At 51.4% G+C, this 21,079-nt stretch overlaps 2 protein-coding genes across 2 annotated transcripts; one reads left to right on the forward strand and one right to left on the reverse strand.

Moving 5' to 3' along the window:
- Positions 1-177: 177 nt before the first annotated feature.
- ARMC7 (armadillo repeat containing 7) lies at positions 178-18,397 on the forward strand. The gene is made up of 3 exons (XM_058284701.2): positions 178-602; positions 697-840; positions 16,949-18,397. The coding sequence occupies exons 1-3, from the start codon at positions 512-514 to the stop codon at positions 17,290-17,292; spliced, it is 579 nt and encodes a 192-aa protein (XP_058140684.1). The 5' UTR covers positions 178-511; the 3' UTR covers positions 17,293-18,397.
- Positions 18,395-20,050, reverse strand: NT5C (5', 3'-nucleotidase, cytosolic). The gene is made up of 5 exons (XM_058284699.2): positions 19,862-20,050; positions 19,383-19,483; positions 19,218-19,278; positions 18,911-19,025; positions 18,395-18,792 (listed from the first exon to the last, which is right to left on the reverse strand). The coding sequence occupies exons 1-5, from the start codon at positions 20,045-20,047 to the stop codon at positions 18,596-18,598; spliced, it is 660 nt and encodes a 219-aa protein (XP_058140682.1). The 5' UTR covers positions 20,048-20,050; the 3' UTR covers positions 18,395-18,595.
- Positions 20,051-21,079: the final 1,029 nt, after the last annotated feature.

Consider the following 21,079-nt stretch of genomic DNA (forward strand, 5'->3'; position numbering starts at 1 on the left):
TCGACGAAGCCCGCCTCGTCCGCGGCGTCCTGGAATCTTCTGTGCTGTCGAGGGGCCTGGAAACGCGCCTCGCCCCGAGTCCGAGCGGCCACCAGAGGTACGCGCCGTAGAGCCCTGCGGCGGCCCCTCGCCCCGCCCTCCTTCACGTCCCGCCACGCCCCTTCCGCCATTGGGGGCGGGACCAGTGCGGCTTCTGCCGGAAGTCGGGGTTCCGGGGGAGAGCAGGCCCGTGGTGCTACCCGGGGAGCTGCGCGTTCCTCCAGCCTCGCCTGGCAGCCACGTCCGTTTCCCGTCCCGCACTTTCCACACCAGTCAACGTCCTGAGGCCCCCACCCCGTCCCCACGTCCGGTCCCAGTTGCAAGTTACTGCAGAACCCGAGCCGAGGAAAGGAGCCCATTTCGCCGCCCTCTTGCCCGGGCGGAAGGCCCCGGGGAGGCTCTCGTCCGGCTTTCCGGCCTCGTCTCCTACACCCTCCCCGCCAGGCCGCCGGGGCCTCCCGCCGCCGGGACCATGGCCCAGAAACCGAAGGTAGACCCCCTCGTCGGGCGGCTGGGGTTCCTGCAGGCACTGGTCACTGAATTCCAGGAGACGGAGAGCCAAGGTGAGAGCCGCGGGGTGGGGCTCAGGGCCTGGGGTAGGGGTCCGGCTGCGGGCGCCGCCTCGGACCTGGCTCCAGTGCCGATTTCCCCTTGCAGACGCCAAGGAGCAAGTCCTTGCCAACCTCGCCAACTTCGCCTATGATCCCAGCAACTACCAGTATCTGCGGCAGCTGCAAGTCCTGGATTTATTCCTCGATTCGCTGTCAGAAGAGAATGAGACCCTGGTGGAGTTTGCCATTGGTAAGAGTGGGGCCGCTTCCCCTCCCCAACCCCCTTGGATTTACCCTCTTCCTTGCGCTGCCTGGCAGGCTGGAGTAAGATGAGTGAGAAGCGAATCGATGGGGAAGTAGTCTTTGAAGCAGCTCCTCAGCTGTAAAGCAGATCTCTGCGGTGTCTGTAAGGCCTGATGTGTTCACACGTTGTCCGAGGACCCAGTAAGTTTGAGACAAGCCTGGAACTTCAACCCAGGGCCCTCTCCCTCCTGCTGAGAGCACAAATGAAGGAATGGGTTGAAGCTACTTTGAGGGGAAAAAGTTTGGAGATTGCGCTGTGTAAACTTCTTAATGTTTCAATATCAAGAGATTTAACAATGACTTGAACTCTAGCTTATGACTCCTGAAGTTGTTATGGTCTTAAGACCTATGGAATTATTCACTGGACAGATATTTATTGGGTGTGTTCCATGAGCAGGTTGCTGTTCTAAGGCCTCAGGAGACGTCCAGCAAGTTGGAAAAAGGTCTTTGCCTTCAAGGAGTGATACCCATCAAGGCAGTGGTTTTCTGCCTGATGTGCACAAATGACCAAGTCCTGAGATGTCAGGGTTTCAAAGGGAGAAAGAGGTTATTGCCAAGCGTGAAGCAAGGAGAGCAGATGGCTATGGGCCTCAAATCTGTCTCCCTGAACTGCAGTAACTCTGGTAGTTTTTTAGTATCCAAAGACAGGCTGATTTTAGGATAATTAGCATAATGGCTGGAGAAGATGAAGTTAGAGGTGATCTAATTATGGGGCATGTGCAGATTGATTCCATGCTTTGTCACAGAGCATATGTTAGGAAATGGCAGCCTTAGTATAACGATGAGTGGGATTTTTGATGAGGTATAGGTCACTTACAGGTTAAGGTTTAGGTTACAGGCCATTTTGGTTAGCTATAGCTTTGTCTAATATAGCTTAGGAATTGGGGTGGCTTAGTTCTGGGCTGACTGAGGTTTCTTTATTAATAAACATTAAGGGGCTGTCTTCATGATCACAAGACTTCACAGTTGTCAAACAAGATAAAAGGGTACATGTGGGGCCAGTCAAGTTGTCACGAGCTTTTACAGTCATGAGGTAAAGATTATGTAGTTATACAATTGTTAGCAATGATCAAGGCATCTGTATTGATTGTACACTTTGGATGGATGGGATGATGTGTGAATAAAACTGCTTTAAAAAAAAAAAGATCAAGGTAACTGAGTTTCAGTTCAGTGAGTTTCAGTAGTTTCAGGTATTTACCTCAGGTATTGGCTATTCTACAATATACAAGAAAATAAAAAGGCTATCTAATGATTCAGTAATCCTTATCCTAATCCTTTTTTTATCCGCCCCCCCCCACAACCCCTGTTATTTTTGCACTCACTGTCTGCTCTCTCTGTCCATTCGCTGTGTGTTCTTCTGTCTGCTTGTCTTCTCTTTAGGAGGCACCGGGAACCAATCCTGGGACCTTCTGGAGTGGGAGATAGGCACTCAGTCTTGTGCCACCTCAGCTCTCTGGTCTGCTGTGTCTCTCTCTCTTTTTTTTTTAAAGATTTATTTATTTATTTATTTCTCTCCCCACCCTGGTTGTCTGTTCTCTGTGTCTATTTGCTGCGTCTTTGTCCGCTTCTGTTGTTGTCAGCGGCACGGGAATCTGTGTTTCTTTCTGTTACATCATCTTGTTGTGTCAGCTCTCCGTGTGGGCGGCGCCATTCCTGGGCAGGCTGCACTTTCTTTTGCGCTGGGCGGCTCTCCTTAGGGGGCGCACTCCTTGCGCGTGGGGCTCCCCTACGTGGGGGACACCCCTGCATGGCAGGGCACTCCCTGCGCGCATCAACACTGTGCATGGGCCAGCTCCACACGGGTCAAGGAGGTCCAGGGTTTGAACCGTGGACTTCCCATGTGGTAGACGAACGCCCTAACCACAGCAGGCCAAGTCCGCCGCCCTGCTGTGTCTCTTATTGTCTCTCCTCTGTGTCTCTTTTTGTTCTGTCATCTTGCTGCACCAGCTCTCCACGTGGACCTGCTTTCTGCGCAGGCCAACTTGCCTTCACCAGGAGGCCCTGGGAATCAAACCTGGGACCTTCTGTATGGTAGAAGGAAGCCTAATTACTTGAACCACATCCACTTTCCCTAATCACGTGTTAACTCTTCTTGGTTACAGGAGCTTACATTCTAGTAAAGGAGACAGATAATGAACAAGTAAACAAAAAAGATGATGCTTGGAAGGAAATCAAAGGAGATAAGATACAACAGTAGAACTGAGTTGGGGGGCTGCTTCCATTTTGGCCATCATGGGAAGTGTTGTAGGCAGTGCACGACATGGGCAAAGACCCTAAAGTAGGAAGGAGCCCAAGGAATGTTAGGATGGCAGGTCCCCAAGCTCAGTGAAGGGGAGAATGGTGTAACGTGAGGTCAGAGAGGTCAGCAGTGCCAGTGCTTACAGGCCTTAGACCAAAGCCATGGGAAAGAGTTTGGAATTTATTGTGAAAGCAAACAGAATTCTTTTTTTGTTGTTGTTACACATCTTTAACATTTTTCAATTAAAAAATAACAGTTCTCTAAGTGTTGGGAACCTTATCTTACATAACAAAAGGGACTGTTAGTAATAATTACAAATATTATCCAATATCCAGTTGAGCAAATTTCTTCAGTAATCCCCAAGAGGACATTTTTTTGTTCGTTTGGATAGCAAACCCGGATCATGTCCAAGATCTGTGCATTTCATCTGGTTGTTAAATGGTCCCTTAAATCTCTCTCTCTCTTTAATCAACATTCTTAGTATAGAACAGTTTTAGAAAAATTGCAAAGATAATACTGAGAGTTCCTATATACATTAATTTCCCATATGTAGCATCTTAAATTACTCTGATACATTTGTTATAATCGATGAACCAATAGTGACACATTGTTCACTAAAACCTGTACTTTATTAAAATTTCCTTAGTTTTTCCCTACTGTCCTTTTTCTGTTCCAGGATCCCACATTACGTTTAATTGTCATGTCTCCTTAGTCTCCTCTCAGGCTTTCCTTTTTTGATGACCTTGACAGTTTTGAGGAGTACTGGTCAGGTATTATATAGACTGTCTCAATTGGGATTTCCTAATGTTTTTCTCATGATTAGACTGGGGTTATGGGTTTTTTGGGAGGAAAACCACATCCTGTCACATCGTATCAAGGGTACCTGTTATCCACATGATTTGTTGGTGTTGACCCAGATCACCTGGCTGAGTAGTGTTTGTCAGATCTCGTCACTGTATAGTTCCTCTTTTCTCCGCTTTTGATACTGTCCTCTTATATCTACATAAATTATCTTGAATCTTTCTGAATCCTGAACACACTCAATTTTCATAGCCTTGTCGAAGGGTCCAGACCAGTTCAGCATGTCTCACCTACCCTTTTGTCTGGTTGCCTCCTCGTGCTGTCACTTAGCTTGTTCTTCTAGCCCCTTTATTTCCTGTAACCTAGAAAGTAGTTTTAAAGACTTGATAGAAACAAGTAACACTTTTTTTTTTCTGGGTATCTCATAGGTGAGTGTGATTGAAGTTTTTGAGAAATGATTCAGGTCTGCCCTGAATGTGGTCCCCAGGCCTAGAACATAAACAGGATCACCCCCTTCTCATCTTACCACTAGGGACCTTTCGCACGTATGTGTGGACATCTAAGCTCTGTTCACACCCCCTGCAGACAGCTGCCCTCTTGGCCCTTCCTTGTACTTAGGATGCATGCACCCGCAGCAGGGGCCACCCTGGGAGTCAAGATCCAGGAAAGAGGCCCCTGCAGTGGTGCAGATTTAGGCCTACAGCAGCGTTTGGCGTGGAGTGGTGCAGGGTTGGTGGTGGGGGCTCCGCAGCTTCCGCGCCCTGTGGACATTGGGGTCCTTACAAGCTGGGCCTGGACAGGAACCTCAGTTGCCCAGGTGTGAGTGGTGCTGGCTCAGGTCCCTGCCTCTTGGGAGGATTACTGTGCTAAATAAGCATTCTGGAAAATTGGTCTCTAAGATTTCTACCAAAGTAAGTGCCCCACCCCATTAGTGGAACTCTGCTCCACAGCTTCCGCCATCTGGAGTGTGACAGCAGCCTCTGCAGCAGCAGGTGGCTGCTCCTCCACCTGGGAAGGATACAGCTCCTCCAGACCAAGCGTGGAGCCTGGAGAAAACATGCCAAAAGGCCAAGAGCAGTTGCCTCCAGAAAGGTTTCTCTGGGTGGAATTCTGCTGGGGTTGGTGCAGGATCAGGAAGCAGTTCCGGGCAGGGACACCCTGGCATCCTGGCCTACTGCAGCTATAGTCTTCTCTCTGAGAACTGTGGCTGCTCAGTCCAGGTCCCAGACTTTCCCACTTTTTAGTTGGATCCTTGTGGACGAGTCCTGACCCTTCTCCCAGCCTCAGTGTCCTTACCTGTGCCTTGCCTACGCTGTGGGACATTGTGTGTGTGTCTGTCTGTATCTGTGAAGATCCTTTGTCTAGAATTGTTAGTATCGTTACCAGCAGTTGTACTTTTCCAGGCCACTTTTCCTCCTCTACTCTTTTCTTCCTTCTTCCTCCCACCAGAGCAAGGCCCCCAATCCCAAGCATGGTCGCTTTCTCAGAATTTGCATCCCCTTATGGGATCCTGTGCAGATTAAGTTTCACTTGTATTTATTGTGCATAACTTAAAAGAAGAGTCCCAGTAGTACCTGGATGCATATTCCATTACTGCTGTCATTTGTCTGTGGTGTTAAGTGGAGAAACCCTGTCAGGTGCTGATTAACCCACTGCTCTAAAAGGCTCTGGGTAGCACTCTGTAGCTTTGAGTCTTTTGTCTCTGATGGAAGGCCTGAGATTGGGATCTCTGTGAGGGCAGAGCACAGCATTGCTTATCTCTGCTCTGACTCAAATCCTCTGGCCTTTTGGCTGGGGAAAGAGGATGGACGGGAAGGGAGGTGTGATGGCTAGGCTATTATGTCACCTTGGCCAGAGAATTGTGGCCAGTCGTTTGGCCATGCAAGCACTGGGCTAATTGTAATGCAAGGGCATTTATGGACTTTAGTCACCATTGACTTTACTGCAGTGGTAAATCATAGATAGCTGAATACAATTACATCAATCAGGGAGATTGCCATCAGCAATGAGTGATGCTTTATCTAATCAGTTGAATGCCTTAAAAGGGGAAGTGGTTCTAGCTTTGAGAGAATTTCCCAGCTCGTCTTTGGACAGCCAGCGTCTCCCAGAACTCATCAAGAACCTTCATTGAACTTTCATGGGAGCTCCTGGTTTCAGTCTTCCTGGGGATCCTGAACTTGTGCATCCCCACGGCTGCCTGAGAGACTCTGATAAATCTCTTACTATCGACGGATATCCCTTGTTGATTCTGTTTCCTTAAAGAACCCTGACTAAAACAGGAGGGCAGGCAGTGGTGGTGTACCTGAGCAGGACTAGTTCTGGAATACACAGTAGAGAGAATAGCTGGGTCAGGTGGCCCATGGTGTGGCTTGCAGAACCGTACGTGGCAGGCAAAAGAGAGCGTTTGGTGAGAGCTGGGCTTTGGGATCAGACAGCCTGGCTTGAGGGCCTCACTCCACCACCCGCATCTGAGAGTGTGATTTCCCTTCTCCAGTCATCTGTCAGATGGGGACAGGCTCAGTACCTGCCTCAAAGTGTTGATGAGAAATTAAATGAGATGCTCTTTTGAGGCCAGGGTCTGCAGCTGCAGGGTCCCTTCCGCCTCCATCCGTTCTCTTGACACTTTCTTGCCCTTAGGGGAGTTCTTGATCCCTAGGGTCACGGACTCTTAAAGTTAGAAGGGAACTTATTCCAAATCCCTCATTTTGCTGATGAGGAAACTGAGGCACAGCTGGCTAACCCTCAGCTGCTAATGGCAGGCCAGGGTCAGAACATAGGTTTCCTTTTGATTGTCCTCGTAGTTCACCAAAATTGCAAGTACTTTTTCTGTGGGCTGTGATTGGTGGTGCCCGTGGTCTGGGGCCATGTTTGTAATCCTGGTGGTCTGAAAAAGGCCCACCAACTTCAGCCACTGGACATAGGGCAAGATTTTTATTTAGTTGCTGCTGCTGCTTTTTAACGCCCACTCTTTTTTGTTGTCCAAAACCAAGAAAGTCATAGTCTCTTCTAGAAAGCTTTCCCTGATACATCACATTCAGTTATGCACCCAATTCTGATTTTTTTTTTTTTAAACTATGTAGTCCCTTATTACCAAAACATCTGTCATAACATAGGTTTTAGTTTGGGAGGTTAGACTGTGTGAGTGTAATTCACTCATCATGGGCATAGCATGTATGTGTCAGTATGTATTTATTCTCATCACTAACAAGATTACACATCCTGGTAGAACCATCCATCCACTCCCCATCCATTTCCGGCTAGACCTAGCTGCAGGCCCCACACAGCTCCCCAGCATGAGGGGTTGAGGGACGACTGGCAAACTCCCTCACTGGTAGGGAGTACCATGTCGGTTTGATATAGTAACTAAAAGTTGTGAGCCATTGTGCACATGTGGAAGTGCCATTCACCTTATGTGGACAGCGTGGTGTCATCATGGTTGAGTTTTCTTCTCTGGTTGGTATCTAAGAGGAACTGCCACTGAGAGATGGCATTGGTCAGGCTAGAGCTGCCCTTGTTTGGGACATTGGATCGGAAGTGGATGAATTATGGGGCACCAGATGAAAAGCCAGGATCTCAGTAAATACTTTGTGAATGAATGAAAGAATTCAAAACTCATGCCCTAAATAAAAACTTTGGTAGCCTTTGGTATTAATTTGGGAATGTGTTTGCCTGAATCACCATTGGTTGACTGTTATCCGACCCATATGCTGGTGTGTACAAACACGCACCATCCTAGATACTATGTGGAGATGCAGAGGAATCAAGAAAGAATTATTTGTTTCCATGAAAACTGGTTGAATCCTAGTATATCATTGTATTAGTCAGCCAAAAGGGTGCTGATGCAAAATACCAGAAATCTGTTGGCTTTTATAAAGGGTATTTATTTGGGGTAGAAGCTTACAGTTACCAGGCCATAAAGTATAGTTACTTCCCTCACCAGAGTCGGTTGCCGGTGTTGGAGCAATAGGGCTGCCAATGTCTGCCAAGGGTTCAGGCTTCCTGGGTTCCTCTCTTCCCAGGGCTTGTTCTCTCCGGGCTCAGCTGTCCTGCTCTCTCCATAAGGCCAGCTGTAGACTTAACAGGCAAATGGCTTTTCTCTCTCCCTGGAGCCTCTACCATGTCTAATCAAGCCTTTTCTCTGCTCCTCTGTGTGCTTACTTCCCCAGCTCCAGCATTAAAACTCCAAACTCCCTTTTCTGCAGTTTCTCTGTGTATCCCTGCCCACCAAGGGAACGGGGATGCAACTTCCTACTGATGTAGCCCAATCAAAGGCTTAATCATTATTTAATGAAGTAAAAATGAAACCTCTGAATCCAATATAATCTAATATGCCCGGAGGGACATACCAGTTTACAACATAATCCAATATCTATTTTTGGAATTCATGAACAATATCAAACTGCCACAATCATAGAAAACTTGGCAGTTTTGTTACTAAAACAGCATTCAAGTAGCTTGCCTCCCAGAATTCAGGTTAAATTGCTTGCCTGTGTTCTATTTCCTGCAATACATGTGGCTGCCACGAGATGGTGGTGGTGCTCAGATAAAGCCTAGTAAGGCCTCTGCAGGCTTTCTTTGAAAAGAATCTTTAGTGAAATTGAAGATAGGCAAGCCTTGTGACCTTGCAATTAGTTTCATAAGATTAGGGCACAAGTGTATTCAGACAGTGTTCAAAAATGTTACTAGCAGCATTGTCTGTAACAGTCCCAAAAGTGGAAACAATCAACAATAGAATGGACACTGACATTGTGGGATATTCATACTATTTAGCAACAAAAATTAACAGTCTACAGCTACATGCAATAGATTATAATCTTACAAACACAGTGCTAAGTGAATGATGTTAGCCACAAAATACTACTTACGATGTGATTCCATTTCTATAGAGTCCAAAACCTGGCAGAACTGAATTATAGCATTTAGGTGTATGTAGGTAATAAAATTTTTTTTTAATTAAATTTTTAAAAAAGTCTTGTTATTGTCTAGAACAGAGGGAAAGAGGAATTGGCCTCTATAATCAAGGAGGGATGATGGAGGCAGACCTAGCAAATAATTTAAAAATTATTTTATTGGGAGTAGGTGTAACTCAGGGTTGAGTGCCAGCTTCCCATGTACGAGGTCCTGGGTTTACTCCCCGGTACCTCCGAAAAAATAATAAATTCTTTTGCTAGAGGTTTTTAATGTTGGAGTTTGATGCTGAAGTCTTAAGCTGGAGCCCCAGGAAGTGAGCTCACAGAGGAAAGAGAAGCAGGCCCCGGGAAGATAGGACCTGAGCCAGGAGAACACAGAGGAATAAAGACAGGTCCAAATACACAGCAGAAACTCTGGGGAGAGAGGCAGAGCCATTCACTTGATAGTCTACAGCTGACCTTGTGGAGAGAGGCAAAGCCTAGAGAGCCTCATAGTCTTGCCGACCTTGTGGAGAAAACAGAGGACTTGAGTACAGAGGAACCCGGGAAACCTGACCCTTCACAGATGTCAGCAGCCATCTTGCTCCAACACGTGGCTAAGACTTTGGTGGGGGAAGTAACTTATGCTTTATGGCCTGGTAACTGTAAGCTGCTACCCCAAATAAATACCCTTTATAGCAGCCAAAAAAAAAATTCTTTTATTAAATTATGCAAAGCAGGAAGGTGCTCATCTTCTTCTCCGCGGGGTAAGGAGAACACTGGATCAGGAAGGGAGGTGTGGGAGCTTCTGGACTACTGCCATTGTAGTTCCTGACTGGGTGATGGTGATTACACGCATTTGTGTTATCACTGTTACACTTCCTGGATGTGTCGACACTCCTCTGGATGTGTGGGCCGCAGGTATGGCCCTGTACCAGCCAGCCTCCGAGGCTGTGAAGAGGTCCATTCTTGACCCCTGCCTTCCAGGAGGAGTTCAAAGTCTGGCTGGGGAGATGAAATTCAATGCTGCACGGAGTAAGTCCCAAATACCAGATCAGTGGTACATGACAACTGATATTTGTTGAGCATCTGCTGACCAGGAATGTGCCTTAATTGCATCTGCCCATTTTGCTGATGAAGAAACCGAGGCTTAGATAAATGGAGTTGCTTGCTCTGGGCACCTGGGTCCCCAGTGGCAGGACTGGGACTCCAACTAGATCTGCCTGATTCAGAGCCCCTGCCCCAGCCACCGTGCTCTGCGGCTCTCCTGCACACCTGCTCTCCGTGTGGTCACATAGCTTTCAGCTTAAAGAGAATTCCCCCCTATAGTGGGGTTCTCCTCTGTCCTTAGATCAGAAGGTACCTCCAGGTTGTCCTCACCTTGGCCAGCGTAGCCTCAGCCATCCCTCCAACTGGCAGGAACTGGTACCCTTCTTTTAATTCTAGACATGAGCAGCATGTGGTTTTTGGTTGTGGTTTGTTATGATCACTTTTATATAAGTCTTTTCATAGGTATATGCACTCATTTCTCTTAGATAATACCTATAAGTGAAATTGCTGAGTGTAGATTCATGTTTAACTTAATTAGAAGATGACAGGCAGTTTTCCACTGTAGTTGTGCCATGTTACATGCCCATGGGAGAGTTCCAATTGCTCTACTTCCCCACCAACACTTAGTATTGTCAGTCTTTTATTAGTCATTATGGTAGGTATGTAGTCACATCTCATATTTCTCTGAAAAATAACTAACACTAACACAAGTTCATATATTGTCCCTTTTGTGACAAGTTTGTTCAAGTTTTTTTGCTCATTTTTTAAATAGGTTTTTTATCTTTATTGATTTATAGGCGTTCTTTATATGTTCTGGATATAGTCCTTTGTCAGATCTATATTCTATGAATGTTTTCCCCTTTTGCCTTTTGCTTTTTTTAATGGTGTCATTTGATACAATATTTTACTTTCCACATGGAATTTGACTTTTTTTTTAAGATTTATTTTATTTATTTATTTCTCCCTACCTTCTCGTAGTTTGCACTTGATGTGTCTGTTCTTCTTTTTTTTTTTAAGATTTATTTTTTATTTATTTCTCTCCCCTTCCCTGCCCACCCCCAGTTGTCTGCTCTCTCTCTCCATTTGCTGCGTGTTCTTCTGTGTCTGCTTGTATTCTTGTCAGCGCTGGGAATCTGTGTCTCTTTTTGTTGTGTCATATTGCTGCGTCAGCTCTCTGTGTGGCACCACTCCTGGGCAGGCTGCACTTTTTTTCACACTGGGAGGCTCTCCTTTCGGGCCGCACTCCTTGCACGTGGGACTCGCCTACACGGCACGGCACTCCTTGCGCGCATCAGCACTGTGCATGGGCCAGCTCATCACATGGATCAGGAGGCCCTGGGTTTGAACCCTGGACCTCCCATGTGGTAGGCAGACGCTCTATTCATTGAGCCAAATCTGCTCCCCTTGTTTCTTTAGGAGGCACTGGGAACTGAACCTGGGACCTCCAATGTGGGAGGGAGGTACCTAACCACTTGAGCCACCTCCACTCCCTACCTTATTGTGTCTCTCATTAAGTTTTTCTTCTTATGTCTCTTGTTGCATCTGCACCTGCATGGCACACCAGCTCACTGTCTTCTTTAGGAGGTACCAGGAACCGAACCAGGGACCTCCCATGTGGTAGGTGGGAGCCCAGTTGCTTGAACCACATCCACTTCCCAGAACTTGGCTTTTAAAAAAAAATACCTTTTTCCTGGTTACAAAAATAACATTTTCATTGAGGAAAACTTGGAAAATAAGGGAATGAGGAAAATAAAGATTACCCATAATCCTACAACACAGATAACCACCGTGAACATTTTGGTGTGTTTCCAGCCCATCGGTTTTGGGGTTTTTTTTGTTTTGTTTTTTTTCTATGTGTGTTCATGTGTATTCCTTTATTAGCTATTGAACACCGGCTACCTGCCAGGTGGGTGATACAGAAGGGGACAATGCGGAGTCCCCATTCTCATGGAGCTTATAGTCTAGTGCAGCAACAACTAGTAAATATGCTGCTGAGTATCTAGTATAGTGTCAGTAAGTGTGAGGAAGAGAAATGAAGCCAGGTGAGGGGAGGAGGTGCTGGGGAGAGGGGCTGATTGGGTGGTCATGGAAGGCTCTCAGAGGAGCTGACATTGTAGTGGATCTATTTCTAATTGTAAAATTAGATATGATTAAAGTTAATTTGACGAATTTTGCCCTCTCCCTCCCCCTGCCCTGCTATGTTTGCTGTCTGTTTATTTGCTGTGTGATCTTCTGTATCTATTTCTCTGTCTTCTCTTCTCATCTTTCTCCTCTAGGAGTCACCTCTGTGGAGAGAGGTTCCCTGTCAATTGTACCACCTTAGTTCCTGGCCTCTGCTGTGCTTCACCTTGACTCTGCCCTTCGTCTCTCTTTTGTTGCATCATCATCTTATTGCGTGACTCACTCGTGCAGGGAATGGCTCACTGCGCGGGCTCACCACATGGGCACTGGCTCGCCACACGGGCACTCGCGCAGGCACTGGCTTGCTGCACGGGCACCCTTTCTCTTCTTCTTTTTCACCAGGAGGCCCCAGGAATTGAACCCCAGTCCTCCCATATGGTAGGTGGAAGCCCTATCGCTTGAGCCATGTCCACTTCCCATTTTGACCATTTTTAATTGTATATTCTGTGACATTACATATATTGACAATTTTGTTTCATCTTCACCACTAAGATGTGTTTGGGTTATTTTTTTATTGGAACTTATACTGTATGTGCAATTTGGTGTCCAGTTTTTCTCCTTAACCTTATATTGCAAACATTTTCCCATAGTTAAATATTCTTGGAAAACATAATTTCTAAGAGTGGTACAATTTTCCATCCCACTTATGTCCCATAAGTTTTTTATTTATTTATTCCCCCGCTTTCCCAGATGGTTCTCTCATCTGTCTGCTCACTGTTTACTCACCTTCTCCAGGAGGCACTGGGAACCAAGCCTGGGACCTCCCACATGGGAGGCGAGTGCCCAACGGCCTGAGCCACATCTGCTCTCCGTGGGCTGCGGCATCTGCTGGCTTGTGGCAGCTGCTCATTTAGGTGTCTGCTCATTGTGGCTATGCAGCAAAATAGCTTGCTTGTTGTGGCGGGTGCGGCATCTGCTCATTTTCTTTATGAGGCACTTTAACCTGAACCCGGGACCTCCCTTGTGGTAGGTATGCACCCAACTGCTTGAGCCACATGTGCTTCCCAACCCCCCGTAAGTTTTTTAACCCATCAGCTATGATGGTTGGGCATTTAAGGATGCTTCCAGTTTGCGTGTAGATCTTTTGCCCATTGCCTTCTGTACTTCAGGGCAAATTCCCAGAGGTGGACGCAGCGGGGAAAAGCTCAGTTCAGCCATGGCCTCCTTCTCTCAGGAGGTCTCTGTATCTTGGCTGCCTTGTGGCTACAGTTCAGCCTTCTTGCGTCTGCAGCTCTCCTCTCAGGCCCTCTTTCCCCTTTTCGTCTCCTAGGAATGCTGCCAGCCAGGCAAGGGGCTTAAAGAATTCACCTGCAGTTGGAGCCCAGCCAGCCTGGAGCTCTGGCAGGGCACCTGGTCCCCTGAACGGGAAAGGGGCGGGGCAAGCCTCTTGTCCCCCAGCCTCCAGCAGATGCCATCTGATTATCAGGTCCCTGGCCTCGGCAGCAAGGCCTTGCCCAGGCACACCTGGCTGCAGTGATCACTCACCTGCAGGCTGCTGACTCATGGCCTCATCTTTTCTCTCTCCAGCAGGGATAAAGCCTCCACACGTCCACGGCTTGAGTAGGAGGCAGTTTCTCCACTCTCAGCTCAGACAAAGAGGCTTAGGCGGGGCTGAGAAGCCAGAGGCTGGCCAGGGTGTCGCCAAGTATCCCTTCTCCTGCTCCAGGCTGAGCCTAACATCCGCCCATGGGAGGATTGGTGGCTCCCATGGGGACTCTTTCCATAGGGGTGGCAGGCGGCCCCCCCTCTTCTGGGGCTTTGAGCCAGTAATTTAAATAACTCGGCTTCTTCTGCTAAGCTGGGGGTGCTGAAGCTTTGGAGGGTTCATTCATGTATTGAGGAAAACTTCAGTGAGCCCACAGTTCCCGGCACCTGGGACCCAGAGGTGAACACGAGACGCCGGGCCTCCTGGAGGTGCCATTTAGGGAAGAGGCAGGCCAGCAAGCACAGAAGGACACACACAGGGTGACCCCAGGTTGCGCCGGGGGCGATATTGACAGGGCAGGCCTCAGATTGTTCCTGAGGCGGAAGGAGCTGCTATGCAGAGCCGAGGGAGAGACTCCCAGGCAGGGGCATCCAGAAGGAGCTTGGTGCGCTGAGGATCCGAAAGGAGGCCAGCATGGCTGGGTCGCCTGAGGTGGCAGGGACAGGCCTCTAGGACCTCCAGCCAGGCAAGCTGTGGCTCTGTTCTCTGAGTGGTTGGGATTCAGGGAGAACCTGGCAGAGTTGGCACCCAGTGGTGCCCCATAATGCATGTTTCCTCTCTGTCATGCCCCCAACCCTGCCCGTTTTCACCATAGAAGGGGACCTCTTGATGTACCCCATGGCTCCAGGAACCCCCACTCAGCTCCTTGCCTCCCTCAGCAGCGCCCTGTGTGCGAGCCACAACCTGGATCCCAGAACTGTGCAAACCCAAGGTGGCAGCACCGGGGGGGGGGGCGAGGCTGCCCTGCCAGTCACCCAAGCCTCTGTGGCTCTCTCACCCATTTCCTGCTCCATTTTACAGATATTTGTAGAGTGTTTCTTGTGCCAGGCACTGCGGACATGGTAGAATAAGACAGCTGAGGCCTGGGTAGGGCAGCAGTGAGCAAGGAAACAATACCCAGAGGTGACTCCTGAGTCAAAAGTAAAGGAGGATAAAGAATTTTTGTCTTGTGAAACGGACTTGGCCCAGTGGTTAGGGCGTCTGTTTACCACATGGGAGGTCCGCAGTTCAAACCCCGGGCCTCCTTGGCCCGTGTGGAGCTGGCCATGCGCAGCGCTGATGCGCGCAAGGAGTGCCGTGCCACGCAGGGGTGTCCCCCACGTCGGGGAGCCCCACGCGCAAGGAGTGCGCCCGTGAGGAGAGCCGCCCAGCGCGAAAGAAAGTGCAGCCTGCCCAGGAATGGCGCCGCCCACACTTCCCGTGCCTCTGACAACAGAAGCGGACAAAGAAACAAGATGCAGCAAATAGACACAGAGAACAGACCTCCCGGGGAGGGGGAGGGATTAAATAAATAAATAAATCTTTTCTTAAAAAAAAAAAGAATTTTTGTCTAGGAGAATTTAACAGTGTTACCCAAGGTTGTGTCTTTAAGGGTGGTTTATTTTCTCTGACCCTTTGTTACTCAAAGTAAAGTACTTGGAGTCCTAAGAAGTGTTCTCTCCTTGTACATTATATTGATTAAGTCAGGATTAATTTTATTTCAAAGCTAAGAACAGTGGTAAAAACACGTTTACAGAAATGCATTTTGGAAGAGAAAAATATTGTAAAACATGTAGTGAATGTTTCTTTGGTTTCTTGTTCAGCCAATGAGGAAAGGGCATTGCCTTTCTTTTTACCATTAATCACTTCTCAATAAATGTGAGATCCTGTCGAGCATCCAAAAAAAAAAAAAAAAGCAAACGAGGGAAGTGGCTATGGCTCAACCAGCTGGGCTCCCGCCTACCATAGGGGAGGCCCTGGGTTTGCGTCCTGGGGCCTCCTTGTGAGGGCAGGCTTGCCCGCACGCCGTGGAGAGCCGCCAGCCTGGGCACTGCAGAGTGCTGCCCGGCGCGCATGCTGCAGAGAGCCCACTCAGCAAGGTGATGCAACAAGAAAAAGGGAGACAAGAAAAAAAACAAACAAACGCAGAAGAGCGCAACAAGCGGACACAGCAGACAGCAAGCAAAAAAAAAAAAAGCCGCAAAGGGGGGGACAAAAAAAAAGTAAGTGAGGGAAATAACAAGAAAACAAAAGTAAACAAGGGGTGTGGTCTGGAAGTGGAGGGGCATTGTTAGACGGGTCCTGGCAGACAAGACGTCACGCTAGGGACAATCCAGGGACCGCCTTGTTGCCTGCACGATGAGGCCAGCATGTGGGGCGGGTGGAGCTCAGTGGTTGAGCGGGTGCTTCACCTGTACGAGGTCCCGGGTTTAATCGCCGGTGCCAGTAGACCCTAAAGCTGACCAGACCAGGGGTGGGCGAGTGCAGTGAGGGATGGGGTGGGCGGAGGGCGTGGTGCCCAAAGCCTCAAAAACGCTTCCCTCTAGCAGGGCTCAAACTGGCTGGGTGCTGCTCAGGAGGGGACCGGGCCAGGCAGGCTCCCACCCCAGAAGGAGGAAGTGTCCCTGGGGGGGCTCCAGCGGCACCCCCTTGCTGGGATGGTGCTTGCCTGCCCAGGGAGACCCTCTTCTCTGCACGTGGGTGGGGCTGAGGGCCTCACTCCTGATTGGCCACTCAGGACTGCTCCGGCACATCATGCAAATGAGCTGAGAAGCCAGCGGTTTCCTCGCAGCAGCAACCTCAGGGTGGGGGCACCGTGATGGCAGGAAGCTGAGTCAGGACGGACAGGAAGTCTGGGCACTAGGGTCATATTAGGGCTCTTTATGTTTTAAACAGCTTTCTGAAGTGTACAATTTAAAAGGTTTTGAAATATATGCTCGCTCAGAGATGTATTCACCAAATGAATGTCTCATGATGATGGAGGAGATTGTTGTTATGGGGGGAGGAGTGGGGTGAGGGCGGTGGGGGGTATGTGGGGACCTCATATTTTTTTAATGTAATATTAAAAAAATAAAGACAAAAAAAAGAAATATATACTCATTTACTATCACCACATCTATATTTAAATTTTTTTTCCTAAAATGATATATTGTGGGTTTTGTTTTTTTAACTTTAAAAACAAGCAGATCAGCCATTGAACTGGCTGAAACAAGAGGAAAAGGGATTTGTGGCCCCTTGTTGGAAGGCTCGGCTGTGACTGAGGTGTCCTTGAAAGGGAGGACTGGGGACTGGATGGACTTCGGCTCCCTGGCCCTGGGCCAACTTCTCAGGCCCGGGCCCTCCCCTGGACTGGGTGTGCAGAGAGGAGGTGGGGGGTGGGGCGGAGGCCCAGGGACAGGGCATCGGGGCTCATCCTTGCCCTCTTCTCCAGGTGGCCTGTGCAACCTGTGCCCAGACAAGGCCAATAAGGAGCACATCCTGCAGGCCGGGGGCATCCCACTCATCGTCAACTGCCTGTCCAGCCCCAACGAGGAGACGGTGCTGTCTGCCGTCACCACACTCATGTACCTGAGCGCACCAGGCCCGGGCTCCCAGCCCGAGTTGACCGCCATGCCTGTGGTCCAGTGCATGCTGCGCTTCTCTCTCTCGGCCAACACAAGGCTCCGGAACCTGGCCCAGATCTTCCTGGAAGACTTCTGTTCCCCAAGCCAGGTGGCTGAAGCCCGCAGCTGGAAAGCTCACTCTGCCCTGGGGATCCCACTGCCCAAGGACTGAGGACCCACAGCAGCCCTGGTCCAAACAGACCTCCAGGCCGTATCGGCCTCACTGCCAGAGATGGGTCCAAAATCCTGGCGGGGGCACAGGAAGTGGGAGAGCACAGGATCCCTGAGCTCATTCTCCCAAAATGGTGCCTTTTCCACCATTTTAAAGGCAAAGGATGAAAAGGCATCAGAAGGAGTGAGGAGGCCAGCCTGGGAGACAGATGGCGACACTCGCAGCCAGGCTCACACCCTCCTGGAAGAACCAAGCAACCGGGTACCTTGATCTAGAGTCTCTGTGGAAGGGGTTCTCATGAGGAGCAGCTGGGGCTAAAGGCTTAGAATTGTCCGCACTTGAGGAAATAGGGAATTCTTCCCTAACAGAAGTGAGTGGGGTAATTTTGAAGGAATCTTTACTCATGGGTAAAGTATCTTGGGGCCTTGGGAAGCTGGGAAGGTGTCCTGCCCCTCCAGGCCTATGGGGAACCTGGTGCCCCCCTTGAGCTCTCCAGGCTAGGCATCTGGGCATGGTAGACACTGCATAGCCCTACTTTGTGCCAGGAACACAGTTATTCAGAGGCAAAGGAGACTGGCTCCCAGGCCACGAGAGTCGCAGCCCAGTGATGGTCAACGTGGCCATCAGCATCTAGAGCAAAACATCTGAACGTGCCCTCGGAGCTGCATCTTCTCCCCTCCCAGCCCTTGGCCCCACTCTGCTTTCCGGGCTAGTGAGGGCAGTCCAGACCCCTGGAAGTACGTCCCAGAGTACGATGGTCAGGCGAGGCTAAGGCCCAGTCCGCGTAGTGTGTGGCTGAGTGTCCGCAGTGTGTGTGAACTGGTCAGGAAGGTTGGGCTTCAGGAGCGATGGGGGGTCCTGGCCCCTTCTGCACTCCCTGAAGGTGGCCCCTCAGATGGTCAAGAAAAGGCAGAAGCCAGAGTGTCCTGGAAAGGGTAGGAATGATATTCAAGTGGGCATGGAGGTGGGGTGGATTTGGGGCTAGTGGCCCAAGGGGAGACAAGGGATGGGGAAGGGAAGCCCTCGTCATCAGCACCCCTACTCCAGTTGCTCCCTAGGTCTCCTTTTCCTTTATGTTCTCAAATAAAGGGTACTTAAAAGATCAGAGAGTGAACGTTTTTAATTACAAGTTCTTGACTAATTTCCCACGGCCTCTCCATGCCAGCCAGGTTCCTGGAGGTGCCAAGGGCGTGGGAACACAGTGGGTACCGGGTCTCCCGGCTGCACGGGCAAGTCCCTGCCACAACGCTGCCTGTCACTTGGCTGTGCTGGGGTTCCCTGCTGGCACACCCCCTGCCTTCAACTACTCGCCCTCGGCTTGTTCCTGGCGGAGCCCGGGTCCTGTCCTGTCCCATGGCACGGCGCCCCGCTTGCTGTCTACGATCTCCCTCCAGTTGTCCCTCCAGGAGAGCAGCCGTCTCCTTGTGGGGGGCAGGTCCAGGTGCTGGTTGTGGCAGCAGGTGAACAAGATGTGTTCCCAGCTCGGGGTCTCCTCCTGGCCTGGGGCAAGACACAGGAGAAAGCAGGGGTGTGTCAGCTACAACTGGCTTATTTTTACTCTCTTACCCAACCCCAGCAGTCTAGACCGCAGGGGGTTGCCAGGGAAAGCGGGTCCAACCTTGAATGGTGTCCTTGTCATCAATGAGCAGGTCCCCCAAGATAATGGTCTTGTCCCTCGTCAGGACCATGCGCTCCACAAACTGGGGCCCCAGGTGCTTCTCCACCCAGCCGTACTGAGGGGGACAGATACGTCAGAGGGCGAGGGGCCCCTCCATCTGGGGCAGGGAGCAAGTGGCAAGTGGCGCCAGGTCTGGGAGCTCAGCCTCTTCAGAGCCGCCGCAGGGCTCTCCCGCCCCCACCGTCCCGCAGCCTAGACTCTGGCCAGGTCCTGGGAAGTCAGTGTGGCCCGCACGGCCGGCCCGCACCTTCTCGCCCACGCAGTGGTCGTACTTCAGCAGGGGGCTGGTGCAGATGAAGACCTCGGTGCTGCGGGGCGGGGCGGGGGCGCCGTCAGCCTCGAGAGCCGAGCCCCCGCCGCCCCCGCCGCCCGCGCCGCCCGCGCCGCCCCCGCGCCGCCCCCGCCGCCTTACTCTTTCATGGCGCTCATCTCCCGCAGGGCGTCCAGGGCGCCCGGGATGGGCTCCAGGTCGAGGAAGAAGCCTGGCGCTTCGTACACGCTGGCCACCTTCTCCTGCAAGACACGTGCTGCTCCCGCCTCCCGCCTCCCGCAGCCCCAGCCCCGCCGGGGCGCTGGGGGCCTCCGGGCGCCAAGTCCCAGCTCGGAGGGTTCTGCTGGGGTGGGGCGCGGGGCCCGAAGGGTGGGGCGCGGGGCCCGAAGGGTGGGGAGCGGGGCCCAGACGGTGGGGAGCGGGGCCCAGAGGGTGGGGCGTGGGGCACAAAAGGGCCGACGCGCCCCCGAACGTGCCGGGCAGTTCCGGAGCGGGAGCCCCGCTGACTTCATGCAGGAAGGGGGCGTCTCCGTGAAGAGGGCTGTGGGGCCGCCCCCCGCCCGGGGCCGCCGCGGGGCCGGGGACCCGCGCCCGGGGCGCTGCGGGCTGGCGGCGCCTACCGCCAGGTCGGGCCGCAGCGCGCGGTACTGCTCGCTGGCCAGGAAGCCGCGGCGCTGCTCCAGCGGCACGTGCGGCTCCCGCGGGAAGCGGCGGCGGTAGCCGCGCAGGAGGCCGGCCTCGAAGTCGGCCAGCACGCCGTCCATGTCCACCAGCACCCGCACGGCCCGCGCGCGCCGCGCCGCCATCGCCCGCCTGCGGGGGGGCCGCCGCCCTTCCGGGCGCGCGTTCGCATCCGGGCGCGCGGGCGGCGCCTGGCCCGGGGCCACCGCGCGGCGCGGGCGGCCGGGCGTGGGGTGGGCGCTCCCCCCGAAAGCCACCTGGGGCGGGCGTTCCGGGGGCTCGGCGAGGGGGCGCCTCGAGGACCGGGAAGCGCCGGCCGGGGGGGGGCGCCCGCAGGACTTCTCTGCTCTCCTGGGACCCCTCCCGTCAGGCCCGGGCCGCCGCGAGCGGGAGTCGGGGGCAGGAGCGGGTCGCCACCCGAGCGCCGCGCTTGAAGCCGGCACCCACCCAAGGCCCGGATCGCGCGGGCTCCCGGGAAATGGTGGGTGAAATGAATGCATCTGCTGAAGACAACCCATTCAAAGGAGTCAGGTCCCCACGGCACCAACTCAGAAACCGGAACCGGCTTGAAACGTGGGCGCCTCTCGGCCCCCACTTCTACCTGGAGAGCCTCTCCTGGAGCCCAGTTAGTCTGGGCTGTCCTCTTTCCGGTGGACCCGACCCCAGGCGTCCAGAATCAGCATTTCCCCTTAAGGAAATGCTGGACGTTGCTAAATTGTGTAGACTTCCCTTTTTTAAAATAGATTTCATACAATTTCCTGACATACCCCAAAATATTTACCTACAGAATATTGTGCAGAATTAAGTGACCCCTCGAGCTGCAGTTGGCACCTGACTAGCCCCTACTTCCTACTCCATGCAGCAGCAGCAGCACGCAGGCCCCTGGCACCTCAACCTAACTTAAGGACACTTGAGAGGAAGAGTCGGCGAAGCAGTAAACTAGTAAACTCTTCAGTCCTGACCGGTTGTTTCCCTTCTCCAAGGCACTCAAGTCACACCACCCAGGTCAAAGGTCCGAACTGCCAACCAAATTCCCTTTCTGCTGCCTTTTGGATAACTAATCTTCAGCTTCAGCTCTACCTTCTAGACCTTAAACTTCCTAATTCTGGAAAATTGAACAGCCTTCAGCCAACAGGTTGACGTGTTTCCCTAAGATC

This window comes from Dasypus novemcinctus, chromosome 21, assembly GCF_030445035.2.
Source record: "Dasypus novemcinctus isolate mDasNov1 chromosome 21, mDasNov1.1.hap2, whole genome shotgun sequence".
NCBI lineage: Eukaryota > Metazoa > Chordata > Mammalia > Cingulata > Dasypodidae > Dasypus > Dasypus novemcinctus.